This window comes from Alosa sapidissima, chromosome 15, assembly GCF_018492685.1.
Source record: "Alosa sapidissima isolate fAloSap1 chromosome 15, fAloSap1.pri, whole genome shotgun sequence".
NCBI classification, from domain to species: Eukaryota; Metazoa; Chordata; class Actinopteri; order Clupeiformes; family Clupeidae; genus Alosa; species Alosa sapidissima.
In genome coordinates this window covers 29,080,107-29,094,810 of record NC_055971.1, presented here as the reverse complement: position 1 = coordinate 29,094,810, position 14,704 = coordinate 29,080,107, and the positions used below count along the sequence as shown (strand labels likewise).

General features: G+C 43.5%; 1 protein-coding gene across 6 annotated transcripts in view; it reads left to right on the top strand.

Moving 5' to 3' along the window:
• Window positions 1-8,020: 8,020 nt before the first annotated feature.
• atm (ATM serine/threonine kinase) overlaps window positions 8,021-14,704 on the top strand; it is a 55,584-nt gene continuing 48,900 nt past the window's right edge. For 5 of the 6 annotated variants that reach the window (XM_042063351.1, XM_042063353.1, XM_042063352.1 and 2 more), the window contains exons 1-11: window positions 8,145-8,318; window positions 8,477-8,599; window positions 8,970-9,082; window positions 9,740-9,885; window positions 10,329-10,493; window positions 10,881-11,040; window positions 11,493-11,731; window positions 12,404-12,573; window positions 12,789-12,958; window positions 13,347-13,739; window positions 14,383-14,586. In XM_042063351.1, coding sequence (XP_041919285.1) covers window positions 8,528-8,599; window positions 8,970-9,082; window positions 9,740-9,885; window positions 10,329-10,493; window positions 10,881-11,040; window positions 11,493-11,731; window positions 12,404-12,573; window positions 12,789-12,958; window positions 13,347-13,739; window positions 14,383-14,586 — 1,832 coding nt within the window. In that variant the 5' untranslated portion in view covers window positions 8,145-8,318; window positions 8,477-8,527. The other variant, XM_042063350.1, reaches the window with a different exon arrangement.

The window sequence follows — 14,704 nt, the reverse complement described above, 5'->3', positions numbered from 1 at the left end:
ACTGGTGAAATGTCTGACGGAAAGGGCAGTATTATCAAAGATCAAATCAGACCTTAAAGTGTTGATTTAACACAAACGAAATACCCAAGAAACCAAGAGAACACAGAAATGTAGTCACTAGGCCCATGTAGTAGCCATCCAGACTGTAAGACGCTATTGGTTAAAGCAACACCAAAGAACTTTTCCTCTGTCGCACGCACTATTTGTTTATCCAGCACCGGCTTTGGAAATAACGATGTCCACAGACAAGGTAGAATATGTTGCATGATTTTATGAACGTACGATGTATTGCGACATCAGATGCAAGTCAAATTTGTAGTTTCTTATGTCTCATTCCATCGAACTACAGATCTGCTACCCGATCTGGCAAACTTACATAGTGCGGTTATAGCCGAAGGGGGCCGCGAAGCGAATGCAGAAGTGCCGTTCACCCTGTTATGAGTTGATGAACCACTGAAACGATTTTGGAAACATTATTTTAAGGTACAAAAAACTCTTTGGTGTTGCTTTAAGGAGGTGTCGAGAGGGTAACTAAATATGAGCTGTTTTTGCGCAGTGACCTGCGTCAATGCTACAACTGTGATGATGGGGACTTATTAGTTCCACGAAAAACATTTTTCGCCCTTTGTATTATTTCAGAGAACGTTAGGATCCCCTTTTATAAACCTCTTGCTCAGGAACCTTACTGAGAGTAGCCCCAAAAAGCGTTAGGCTGAAGGAGATCATAGTATCCTCATATGCGTCACCCCTCCGATTTCTAACCCTTTGTACATAACAAACACACCAACAGTATAGTTTTTCTGTTTTTTTTTTTTTTTTTTTTGCTGTCAGAAAGAGAAGTTTTAGTTCTTCACAGCATGTCAGGGATTTAAGTAACAGTTAGGAATGGCCGTCCATGTAGGGAGTTAACGACAAAAAACATTAGTGAAACAAAGAGACTACATTTCTTTGGCTTCAGGCTGAATGATTGTTATTATTGTTGTTTATTATTATTTGTGTTATGCGTTCATATCCTCAAAAGAATCCTGATTACTGTAAAAACTAAACTGCCAACTGTGCATCCTGAACTTGGCACCAGAACGACGACTGTCATCATCGTCGTCATCTCTCCACAACAGCCAATGAGGGAGCGCAGAAGCAGCGACTGTCAACAAGCCCCACCCTCCACCCCCCACTCCGACAGCTGATTGGCTCTTTCCCTCCAGTGTGCAGCCACACTACTCCGCCTTCTTCCACTCAGACAAACTTGACGAAGCACTTGTCAGTGAACGTGCCCCGGTCAGCTTGTGGCAGCGATGCACGCAGCAGCACGCCGGAAAACTCTTTGGACTGTAGTAGACAGAACTCTGGAAGATTTTTCCTTTTTTTGGAAAACTGGAATTGAAAAAAAAAAAAAAGTTCACTGAAAAATAATGTTTTGATAGACAAGAACGAAACACTACAGTAATTGAAGTGGCATTTGATGAGTAAGGGGGACATGTTTAAGCCTGTGGTCAGTTTTTCTTTTTTTTCTTTTTTTTTGCCCTTTTGCCCTGGGAGGGGGCAACTTGTGTGCCTGGACTGAACCCCTCCCCATTCCCCTTCCCACTGCTCCATCGCTCCACTTAACACACACACTGATCTACACATGCACACACACACACACACACTGATCTACACATGCACACACACACACACTGATCTACACATGCACACACACACACACACACACACACACACACACACACACATACTAATATGCACACTCATACACACCCGTGCACACACCTAGCAGGGCACGACAGCCCATGACATCCAATCCAGTGATGCAATATGAATTGGACACAATTGGAGTCTCATTCTTAAAGTAATGAATTTTAGCTTTTAATTTTGTCTCTCATGAATTCCAGACTAATTGAAGAAAACTGGGATTGTATTACAGTACAACCTAATTTGTGTTTTTATTTTTGTTGTTTACGGTTTTTGTGTTTTTTTTTTGTTTGTTTGTTTTGTTTTTGTTTTCCTTACCAAGATTAATTTTGTTCATATTATGCACCAATGGTTTACCATTAAGTGATTTTGATTTTTATCGCTAAAGAAAACAAATTCTTCCCTGATGACCAGGGGCTTAAAGATTAGGTCAGAATCTGATCTCCATTTTATCATTTTTTTTATGAATTGGCAAATCTTGGACCCCCACCATGTGAAGGCCATTGAATGTATATCTTTGTACAAAAAGCTATTTAGTTCAGAGGACATGGTAGTTCAGATAGACATGAGCAAGAAAAAAGTAAATAACATTTTATAAAAAAGAAAATGGGAAAAAAACTTTTTGTATTAGAACATTAACAGTGGTCATTTTTGTACATATATGAAGACTAGACTTTCTGTTTAGCAGGAAGGTAAAAGAAACAAAAATAAACATTCCTTCATTTTTTTGTTTTGTTTTTGTTTTTAATTATGTACTTTTTTTGGAGAATAATTGTGAACACACTGCGCAGTGTTTTAATGTGCCTTTTATTTGGGTTTTGTCTGAATAAAAGAAGCCGTTAAAACACGGCTGGATCGCCCCCTCCACCCCCACCCCCTCACACCCCTCCTCGACCTCACGCGTGAGGACGATTGGAGTTCGCCACGAGCGCCTAATGCTTCCACGGAGGCGCCACCCCATGCCCCCCGGTCACTCTCAGGTGCCCACGAGCTCCTTGTTGCCCGCTTCGCAGCTGGCACAGCAGTTGATGATGATGATGAAGATGATGATGATGATGATGATGATGATTTTCTTCCTTTCCCTTTTCAGTTTATTTCCCTGCAATTTATTTCCGTTTTGATTTTCTCGTTTTGAAAGTAAGTGCCTCTGTGACTGAAATGCTTCTCAACAGGATTTGTTTTTTTTAATTATTATTATTATTATTATTATTATTATTTTTTATTTTTATTTTTTTGGGGTGTTATTGTGCCAAACCAAGCCTCCCGTGTGTGATGAGAGAAACGATCTGCGCTTTTTTTTTCTCCTACTTTATTTTCTCTTTCTCTTATTTTTTCTGCCTCTTTTCTTTGTCTATTAAAACATGGATCTGTCGATGGTCACGCTGTGTGAGGCTGCTTGTGTTTACATCTTGATTAGTGAAGCATGATGATATCGGTATGACCTCAGTGCTTGTTCATTAAAATGTTTAAGTTCAATATTGGATTGACAAATATGAACATTTCTGCTCATTCCTTGCCTGATAAGTCCCGATAAGAACCATCATGCAAATAAGAATTCCAACAATACATAAATTAGTTGTCAGCTTTTGATGACAATGAATTGCTGTTTTGCATGTTTTGATAATTACAGATAATCAATTGGTTTTGAGGAATAACAACAACAAAAAAATCCAGCTTCATAAAAATGAAGATTTGATTTCTGTACTTTGTGGCGATGAACTGAAAATCATCAGTGTGGCCAAAACAAGACATTTGAGGACTTCATTTTGGATTTTGGGAAACGCCAATTTTCTGACGTTGTACATATCAAACAACTGATAACCAGTCATGAACAGAGTAATCAACAAAAATCATAAGTTGCAGTCCAAATAGAAACTTGTCCAAGTATGGAAATTACATTTTTATTGGAAAATGTTAGTTAAAAATATTTGACATCTAATCCAAACTGAAAGTTCTTGTTTGTGAATGTCTTCATTTCTTAAAGGACAGGCTAGGACCAAAGAAATGTCTATAACTACGAGTGTAGACCATCACAAAAAGAATGTGCTTCAGTTCTAGCAGGAGTAATTAGTATCAAATGTTGCCATATTAAATATCTACACATTCTGCATTAGCATGATAATGGGGACTCCATATGATTTGTTATAACAAAAGAAAGAATCTGTTGCTTTCATACCACTTTAATATGCAACATGTCCCTAGATATTCATCAGGAGAAAAAATAGTGAACTATTTATGGGTCAAAATGTTGAAACTTGAATTGCATTAAAAAACCTTTTCTGGAGCAAAAATGCAGCACCTGATGTCTAGCACCTGTCTGAGGTTTGTAAAAATGCCAAACAAATCAACCAAGGTTAGAGTCCAGCCTAATGGCATCATCTTTAACCCTTATTGCCTGTGTCTAAACACAAATTCTCAGTTTTATGCCTACATTTATGACCAGTTGCAGAGGCTCAGATACCAGTGCAGAACAGATCTGTGGTTTTATTTAAATGTTGTAACTAAATTAAATGCTATGCTGCAACTAAATTAAATGCTGTATCTGTTGCAGCAACAAATTGTGCATCTTAAAGATCATTGCCAGCATTAACTAGGCTACAAATACTGAAAGAATTGCCCTTTAAGCAGTCACTTTTCTCCATACAGTGCACTCCATGCCCACGTTCATGCACTTGTTAAATGAGAATATGGATGAGGAGGTTTGCTCACAGGCTACAGTTCAGCACAATATTTGATATGGGATAAAAGGGCCAAAATGGTCAAAACAACTACGCTGCAGCTTTCTTTGGTATGATGTATTTGCAAAACTAGCCTTGTAACTGTAAAAGTAAGGCTTTCACCTTCTGTCGTGAATGACGGAGATGTAAGAAGTAGCCCTACAGTGAGTGAGTTTTCTGACATCATAAGCTGAATGGTCAACACATCTCCCTTGCTGCTCTAGGCCTAGAATGTGATGTTCCTGGAGTAGAACGGATGGCGCTGCGCTACCTATTTGGAATGCTAGGGATGCGCACGCTCCACTTGAGTCCCAACTCCGACCCTGCCCCCTCGCACTCGGTCATGAATGAATGAGTTTCACCGGGCTCTCTCTCAGGAATGCGGTAGGCTCGCCGCTGCCCAGGGAATGGCTCGGCTCGCGCTGGAGCTTCGGCATAATACGCCCATTCATTTCCACTAACGTCTCGGGGAGCACGCTCACTTTCATCCGCAAAGCCGCTGGGAATGAAAGGTTGTTTCATGATAGCCGTGTAGCCTAGGCTTAGATAGATGATAGATAGATAGATAGATACTTTATTGATCCCCAAGGGGAAATTCAAGGGTCTCAGTAGCATACAGACATCACACACAACATGCACTTACAGCAGAAATGGTAAACAATAAACATTAGTATAAGTATAAACATATAACTAAACTCCACTGTACAATAAAGAGAGTAGAAGATAAGAAAACTAACAAAACTAAATACACTATATAAATTAAATTAAGAAAGTCCAATGTGCTTGAGGGTGAACAAGCATAAGACGCTTGTAGTGACAGGGCCGGGACTGGTAAGGTGCCAAAGGAAGTGAGTGTGCAAAAACTAGTCCAACCATAGTCCCAGTTGTGCATGGCAAGGTGCTCAAGAGAGTGAGAAGAGGCTTACTAGGCCCAGAGGTGGAAAAAGTATGAAAATATTGTACTCAAGTAAAAGTACCAATACCTTGATGAAATATTACTCAAGTACAAGTTCAAATACCGATCTGAAAATGTACTCAAGTAAAAGTAAAAATTAGTTCATTTAAAATGTACTTTAAGTAAAAGTTACTTAGTTACTTTTTTTTTTTGGGGAGGGGGGGGGGGGGGGTACCAGAACAACCAGTTTTACCAGAGACTTTCTAATGAGGAGATACAGCACTCAAAAAATCCTCCATAGTAATGCATGGGGTTAGTTTGTAACAGTTGTCTACACATATCACAACCCTTCCGTGGCAAAACGTTGACATGTGAATACATTGAGCCAATCATGTGGTGTGTTGTAAAATACATTGAGCCAATCATGTGGTGTGCTATGAAGACATCGTGCCAATCATCTGTTGTGATCTCGCTGCTGGAGCAAGATTGGTGTCGTGAAGCCTTACGCGCACGCATTTCTGCCGAAATAGATGTACGATAAGTGCCCAAAAAGTGTTGCAATATGGCCGCCGAGTGGAGGTACTTGCCTGATAAGGATGTTAAGAAATGGAGATCTATGTGAAAAATCACCGGAGTTCTTCTTTAAGTTTGAGCAGTAGTTGATTTTCAAAGTTAGTTGCACTCATCCTTGGGTCGCTTTGCAGTGAACAGTAATCCAGCACAACTGAAAAGCCCCTCACAGGCAGCTGAGGCAGGCAGGCCAATGTTGAGTTGCAGAGAGTTTTTTTTATATTTGGAAACGAGCAGAAGGTTCAGCAGATTAAAGGCCGTCGAACTGGGGGGGAAAGTGGGAAGTATAGGGCAATGGAGGAGAGGGCCCTTGAAAAGTGGAATACAGGGGGCACAACATTTTCATCAGGCATTAGTAATAACTCAGGTAATCCACACATAAAAAATCCAAACAACTCCATAAGTAGAGTCATGTGTAATGAAGTGGAATAACACAGGGAAAAAGTATTGAACACGCTAAGAAAAAGCACTAAGGCAAGGAAAGGGAAGGAACGAGCTGGAATCTGTAAGTAGTTAGAGATTAGTTATCCTTTCTATCTGCGCAAATTAATATAAGCTTGGTTAGTAGCTTACATATTGATGGGCTATAAAAAGGTTTTTCATTACCAAGGTGTCACACAAGAAACATTTCATGATGGATAAAAGCAAAAAGCTCAAACAGTTCTGGAAGCAATCTGGAACTAAAGATCAGGATTCACAAGAGGGACCCCTGGAATCTGTTTAGAACAATGGACCAAAATCACACCTGATACTGCGACTAATAAGTTTTGTCATACAGGAAATGTCTTGAAGCTGTCTTTACAAACAAAGGCTTTTCCACAAAGTATTGAAGAAATTTCAGTAGACACGTTCAATACTTTTTTCCTGTGTCATTCCACTTTAATACACAAAACTCTTATGTTTGGATTTTTTATATGTGTGTTAATATAATGTGTGGGGAAAATTTTGAATAGACTCACTGGAAGTTTAGGCTAATTACTGAAAAAAAAAAAAAAAAAGCGTTCAATACTTATTTCCACCATATATTCATTTTACCTGAATATTTTAACTTCCAAATTAAATGTAAAAATGAATGTCAGACGAAATGTAAAGTTTGACTGACTGGATTTTGTATAACGTTACAAAACATAGTGTAAACTGTCTAAGGTCACTCTCACTCTCCCTTGCTAAAGAGCTAAATGGTTTAGTCCGCCTGCACGATTCATAAAGTAGTCTATCTTTTGTTTATTTAGTTGAGCATCGCTAGTAGTGGACCGCTAATTGTTGTGCTGCTGGTGCAATGTGTTTCTCGCCAAGAAAGCCAAGTCAGGTTACTAAAAACAAAGGCCAAAACAGGAAAAAGAGAGACATCAAAGTGAAACAACTGCTAATAAACTTCTTTCCATAGAAAGGTGAGCACAAACGTCGAAACACGAAATCCCATGGTGTTTTCTTGAATATCTCCGCAATCATTGGTGCTAAAACGAACTGAGACAACCCATTGGAATAGCGAAAAATACACTTTTATAGGTTAGGCTAATCTGATTCATCTCGTGATCCAGCTCCATCACTTTCAGAAAGACTGCATGACGCCAGCTTGATTCATGTCCTGTTGTAGGCTACATGCTGATCATTATCACTAGGCTAGTGGTTGGGCGCGATTTTTTTTTCTCTCCCTTTCTGTTTTCGTTAGTCTTAACTTTTTTTTTACTCAAGTAACGGATGGGATTTTTGATGTAGCGAAGTACAATACTTCACTCAAAAAGTAATCAAGTAAAATTTAAAATACCGATTTTATAAACTACTTAAAAAATACAAAATACACAGAAAAACTACTCAATACAGTAACGTGAGTAAATGTATTTAGTTACTTTCCACCTCTGACTAGGCCTACGTCCACGGCTGTGGTGGTGCAATAGTGTACAACATCTGGTTTAGTACAGGCCTCTATCTCTTGAATTGAGAATCGAGTTTTGAAGTATTTATCTATCTATCTTAAGCATAATTAAAGAAAAAGAGCTCATTATATCCAGTAGGGTTATTCAAATCAAGTTGCCACCAGAGCCCGTCCCTTATTAGACATTCTCTGTTTCCACCCAGTAGCCACAGTCTCTTCCGGACAACGGGGGCGCTGTGGACATCAAATCAGTTGCTTTTGCTGTGTTCGTACTAACGAAGAAAGTGGGAAGGCGGGTACTTGTTGACGTGCACACTGGAAATGCGATGGAAATGCAGAATTGTATTTGCAAGACCAACTTTGTGACTCCTTTAATGGATTAGTGTAAGCTAAACAAAAACGGCGAGTTATCTTAGCGCCAGTGATAGCGACAGCACCTTCATTTACTTACACGTTTCTCTGCTGCTAAATCATATCAGTTTTAGCCTCAGCTAACGTTACCGCAACTTACTTGCAATGGCTTTTTGGCTGCTTTGCAACATTAGCAAGGTCGCTAATTAGCCTTTGCAAAGTATCAACTTTTTGCAATTGTCACATCATCTGTCTTATGTCTCTCTCTTAACGTTAACGTTCTTAGACCTAGCCATATGCAAGATTGTTTTGACCTAAAGGGTGGTGGTGGTGGTGACGCGGTCTGATTTTCATTTTCACTTTCACTATTTGATTTAGACCCATGAAGTTTATCCCCGAAGAGTCACATTACAAAGCACTGGAGGCAGAATGAGTCTGGTGCTACATGACCTTATGATATGCTGCAGAGGACTAGAAAATGACAAAGTTACGGAAAGAAAGGTACCGTAAGAGGCTAGCTTTGTGTGTTCAGATCTCCTTCCCCAAATGTCAAGAACGAGAGTGCTTTTGATGCTCCACTGTCATTATGACAGGCTTTCCAGAACCTGCAGTTACAGTACTATGTGTAGCCCCTATGTAAAATCACAATATAGGGTTTGTCATCAATATATCATTTCCTGAAAATCCACTGAAACTGAAATGTTCAAAGAAGTACTATGCAAAGTTTCTGTTTGTATAAAACCACTTTCACTGTGCTTTAGAATAACAGTGTAAAGACAATAGAAAGACAATAGAAAAGAAAAACAATGACATGTTGTTGTTATCATGCTTTAAACACAAACTCTTCTGTTATTGTGTCGTATATCTGCAGAAGGAGGTGGACCGCTTCAAGAGACTGTTGCGGTCAGCCGAGACAGTCAGGGAACTGGACCGCATATCTTCTGTCAAGAATGCCAAGCAACTCACCTGGGATGCTGTGTTCAGGTGTCTTTTGCATACCACCCAACCCTAAGCCCTTTTCACACCTGACCTCTGGACTATGTCCAAGCAATTACGCCCTTTTCACACCTGACCTCTGGACTATGTCCAAGCAATTACGACCAGATCTCAAATGGAGTTGAGTGTTCAGACATGAACCTCACTAGTATTTTTTTTTTTTTTAAAGTATATTTTTTGGGCTTTTTTTAATGCCTTTAGTGCGGATAGGATAGTGGAGAATGACAGGAAGTCAATGGGAGAGAGAGTCGGGTGGGATCCGGAAAGGACCATGGGCCGGGAATCGAACCCGGGTCGCCGGCATACGGTGCAGGTGCCCAAAGCCAGTTGCGCCACGGCCGGGGCCCTCACTAGTCTTTTAACTAGTCACTTTACACAGTTGCACAGTTGGCTGCTGTATTTACTTGTTTTGTTTTGTTTTGTTTTGTTTACTACATCATATAAATATCTATGTTTCTTGAGCTATGTTGCTTTGTATTGCCTCATTGTTATTCATAGTTTGCTACCGTAATGCTGAAATTTCAGTCTGTGGAATCAGCCAAATTTAAACTCAGTCTCCCATCTCATCGTTCTTCGGCATCTTGAATACGTTTCTCTGTGTTCCGTTCCAGTCCGTATTCATGCCCCCATGTTTTCCTCTCGCAGGTTCCTCCAGAAGTACCTGCAGAAGGAGACGGAGGCTCTGCAGGCTGGCAAGGCCAACGTCTCTGCTACCACCCTGGCCAACCGCCAGCAGAAGATGCAGGAGATCAGCAGCCTGGTCAAGTTCTTCATCCGCTGTGCCAACAAGAGTAAGCCACACCATTCACTCTCCCCGAACAGTACTGAGCATGTGCGAACATACCGGTAGTTTAAAAACTGATTACATGGATAAGATGTAGAGCTGCCATCTCAGAGGTAACGGTGCTGATGTCTGATTGGTACAACTGAAGTGCTTTTGGATCTTTAGCATCTCCAGAGGGGTACATTAAAAGAGTTTCTGTTGAGTACACTATCTGGTATACAGATCACACAAATTGGAAGGAATTGCAATAAATGAGGAATGAAGCAACATAGGCCCAACAATATGTTTTGATGTCCTTTTGTAGAGATGCATGGATTATGAAGAAAAAGGTATACAATAAACATGTGAGTTGATAGTGAAATGCAAGCAAGGATGGTCAGGACTAGGAATGGTTTTGAGTCTAGCCCAAAAAACCTGTACTGACCCACATGGCTATGTCCTTCCTTTCAGGAGGTCCGAAGCTGAAGTGCTCTGAGCTGCTGTCCCATGTGGTGGAAGTCCTGAGGAGGCCCTTCAGCTGCACTGCATACGGGGATGACTACAGCAGCCTGCTGCTCAAGGACATACTCTCTGTCCGCAAGTACTGGTGTGAAATCTCACCGCACCAGTGGCACAGTCAGTTCCCCTTCCTCACCCTCCTCTCTGTGGTGGTCAGAGAGGAACACGGGGTTAAGTGCCTTGCTCAAGGAACTGAAACCTCAACCTAGTTCAGTGTTAACATCACACATTTCCACTGGTCATGTACATATATATACATATATATATATATATATATATATATTTAAATTCTTTGACCTTTATATATATATATATATATATATATATATATATATATATATATATATATATGTACATGACCAGTGGAAATGTGTGATGTTAACACTGAACTAGGTTGAGGTTTCAGTTCCTTGAGCATGGCACTTAACCCCGTGTTCCTCAAGAGAAACTGGCCCTTGTAGGAACTCATATGTTAGTCGCTGTATTGTACTGTTTTCACTCCAGGTCTGTTGGATATGTACTGCGGGCTCTTCACGGGGGGCTCCATAAACCGGGGGATGGTGAGCCGGATCATCCACACGCTGGTGCTGGGCTGCAGCCTGCAGACGGGCGGCCACTCCCACGCCCTCTTCAGCTTCTTCTCCAAGGCCCTGGGCAACGTTAGGTGAGAGAGGCCGCTGCCACTGAGAGCTGAGAGCTCTAGCAGAGACCCAATTCACCTAGACAGGGGGCTCTAAAAAATATATGGCTGTAGTGATTGTAGGCACTGCCTGAGAACTGGTCCAATTTTGATTCCTGAACCTGATGTTGCAAGTCTGTGTCACTTTGGAATAAAGCATCTGCTAAATCCCAGTCAACTTTAACTTCAACTTTCAAATGGCCATTAGATTGAAAAAAATGTTTCTGTCAGATTTAACTTTTTTGTAATGACAGTTACCCTGTCTCTGTGAAGAGCAATCCGAAATACAAAGTTATTACAAGTTATATAGATATAACAATGTCCCATCTCTGTCTTTTCCCATCACTCTGTGGTGATTGAATTTGTCATTTTTAAGGGAACTTTGTGGAAACAGTGTAACGTAACTGTTATTTACCCGTTGGACGCCCCTCTCTCAGGTCAGAGCGGCAGCTCGCTGTGCTGGAGAACCTGGTGTCGGCGCTGAACGTGTTCCTGCGCGGGGCGCTGGTGAGCTGGCGTCGGCGGGCGTGTGCGCTGGGCGAGCAGCTGCTGCCGGGTCTGCTGCACGCCTGGAGCCACACCAGGCCCAGCCCCCTGCTCAAGGACCAGCTGGTGGAGCTCTTCAGCCTGCAGCTGCACATCCACCACCCCAGAGGGGCCAAGACACTAGACACAGGTACAACTCAGAGCTCTATCAGTCCATAGGGAACACAGGTACAACTCAGAGCTCCATCAGTCCATAGGGGACCCTGGACACAGGTACAACTCAGAGCTCCATCAGTCCATAGGGGACCCTGGACACAGGTACAACTCAGAGCTCTATCAGTCCAAAGGGGATACAGGTAGAACACAGAGCTCTATCAGTCCATAGGGAACACAAGACACAGGTACAACACAGAGCTCTATCAGTCCATAGGGAACACAAGACACAGGTACAACACAGAGCTCTATCAGTCCATAGGGAACACAGGTACAACACAGAGCTCTATCAGTCCATAGGTACAACACAGAGCTCTATCAGTCCATAGGGGACACAGGTACAACACAGAGCTCTATCAGTCCATAGGTACAACACAGAGCTCTATCAGTCCACAGGGGACACAGGTACAACTCAGAGCTCTATCAGTCCATAGGGGACACAGGTAGAACACAGAGCTCTATCAGAACATAGGGGACACAGGAGTCAGGTAGAACACAGAGCTCGATATACCGAGAGGGAACAAGACACTGTGGGTTTGTGCATGTTTCTGCTGAAAACCACCAGCGCTTGGTGTAAAGTCTAAGCTCTGGTGTGTGTGTGTGTGTGTGTGTGTGTGTGTGTGTGTGTGTGTATGTGTATGATGTACAGGAGCCATAGCTGAGGATTGGTCCCACTGGCAGAGCCTCCTGTTTGGCCTCTACGAGTCCCTGGTCAGCGAGATCAGCCAGATCGGCAGCAGAGGGAAGTACGCCACCGGGACACGGCACTACGCCGCCAAGGACAACCTCATCGAGCTCACCGCTGATATATGCCACCAGGTACAGAGGAATGCGCGTGTCGTTTGGCCTTTACCCTCTCTGAGAGCCTGCTAACTACGCTAAGCTAGCAAAAGAGTCAGACTTATTGCAAGAACATTGTTACTTTGCAACTAAAGTTAAACTTAAAGTTGACCGGTATTTAGCAGACGCTTTTATCCGATGCGACACAGACTCGACACAGGCTCGACTGGTCATTAGTCCTGTTGTTTCCCCAGCTGTTCAGCCAGGACAGCCGGGCGCTGGAGCTCAGCCAGGCCCACTACCGGGGCGTCCCCCTGGACAGTCCCACGGGCTCGGGCAGCAAGCGGCGGCGTGTGGAAGTGGGCTGGGAGGTGCTCCGGGACCACCTGCTGCCCAGCCAGAGCGACTTCGACATGATCCCCTGGTGAGTGGAGCGGGGCTCAACGGTAACTTTTAAGAGTGCTTAAGAGTGGTTGCCAGCCTGGTAACCAGGCATGAGGTTTTAGCTGCCAAAGCCAACTAAATGTGGTTGCCACTTGTAACAATTTGGTAGCCAAGGGCAACCGGACAACCATTACTGTCGAGCCCTGGAGTGGAGAGGTAGTCAGGGGAGACCGTGTCGGCTGCTTTGGCTGATGAGAAGTACCAGTGACAGTGCTGACTGAAGATGCACCTAATTCAATATCATTGTTTTATTAGTGTTTAATACTAAGTAGCCTTAGAACTTGTGATGTGAAGTGATGTGTTCAGTTAGCAGGTTTGCTCTGTCTGAAGTCCTTTTGTACCAGTTCTGACCCGCTCTGTGTCCCCAGGCTGCAGATCACTGCCACCCTGGTGTCGCGCTACCCGTCCATGCTGCCCGCAGACGAGCTGGTGCCGCTGCTGTCGCTGCTGTGCCAGCTGCTGGGCGAGCAGCAGAGGCGCGGGGAGAGGGGGCCGTACGTGCTGCGCTGCCTGAGGGAGGTGGCGCGGTGCCAGGCCGCGTGGGCGCCAGAGCTGGCACAGGCCCCGGCCGGGGCGGCACGGGAGGCGGAGCTGGGCAGGCTGTGGGGCCGTGTTTGGGCACTGGCCGTGCGGGGCGTCAGCTCGCCGCTCCTGGAGGTGCCCAGTCTGGACCTGCTGAGGACCATGGTGCAGGGCGGCCTGGTGCCCGCCGACAGAGACTTCTGGAAGCTGTTTGTGGGCTCGGCGTGTAAGCCCTCACTGTGAGTGCAGCTGGGTTTTGGTTCTTTGGTTCTCAATGCAGAAACTAGCATAGAACAACTATTCTGAATGTTCTCCCAAATGAAGGATGTTTTTTAGAACCCTAACAGGCAGGCTATACCAAGCACACAACACGTGTTCCGTTTACAGAGAAGACTGGTGTCATTTTGTCAAATGTATGCACCACTGTCATAGCCAGGTGTAGCCAGTTCCACTGATTATGGTGGAAGCTAATTGTTGCAGACGCTCCACAAACAGAACTCTTTGTTACGTTATGTTACGTTCCTGGTGTAGCTTGTTATTGTTTTTCAGTGGTTCTGGATGCATAAACCAGGGGTGCGTTTCCCAAAACCATAGTTGCTAACTAAGTTATCATATTTGTTGGTTGCAATGCAATTTCCCATTGCCAACCAACTAAGTTGCTAACAGGTTAGCAGCTATGCTTTTGGGAAACGCACCCCAGCATAGTACAACTAATCTGAATGTCCTCCTAAATGGAGGATATTGTTTAGAAACGTTAGATGCTTTTCCAGTGGTATTTTCCATTGCTAAAAGCCAAAGTGGTTCCAAACGGCATATCCAAAGGACATAGCAGATTTAAGTGCTCTTCCAAACAACAGTTTTTTTCCACCCTTCTCCGTGCAGGTCATCTGTCCTGGGTTTGGCCCAGGCCCTGAGCAAGTCTCCCGTGCCCAAGGCCGGCGTCGGCGGGGGGGAAATCTCGGGGTGGGCTGCGCCGGAGGGGAGCAGACGGCCGCCTCTCAGAGAGGCCATCATCAGCTGGCTCCTCATGACCAATCAGAGCGAGGAGGCGGAGGACAGCTCCAAACCTCACCTCATTCTGCTCAGGTGAGGGCAGGAGTCAGGATCACCTGCGTGCCCCAGATTGACTCCATAGATTCTTTCCTCTTTTCACATTCTTGTACAGGGATTGTCTTATGTGTGTAATGCTCCCCCTGAATGTCTT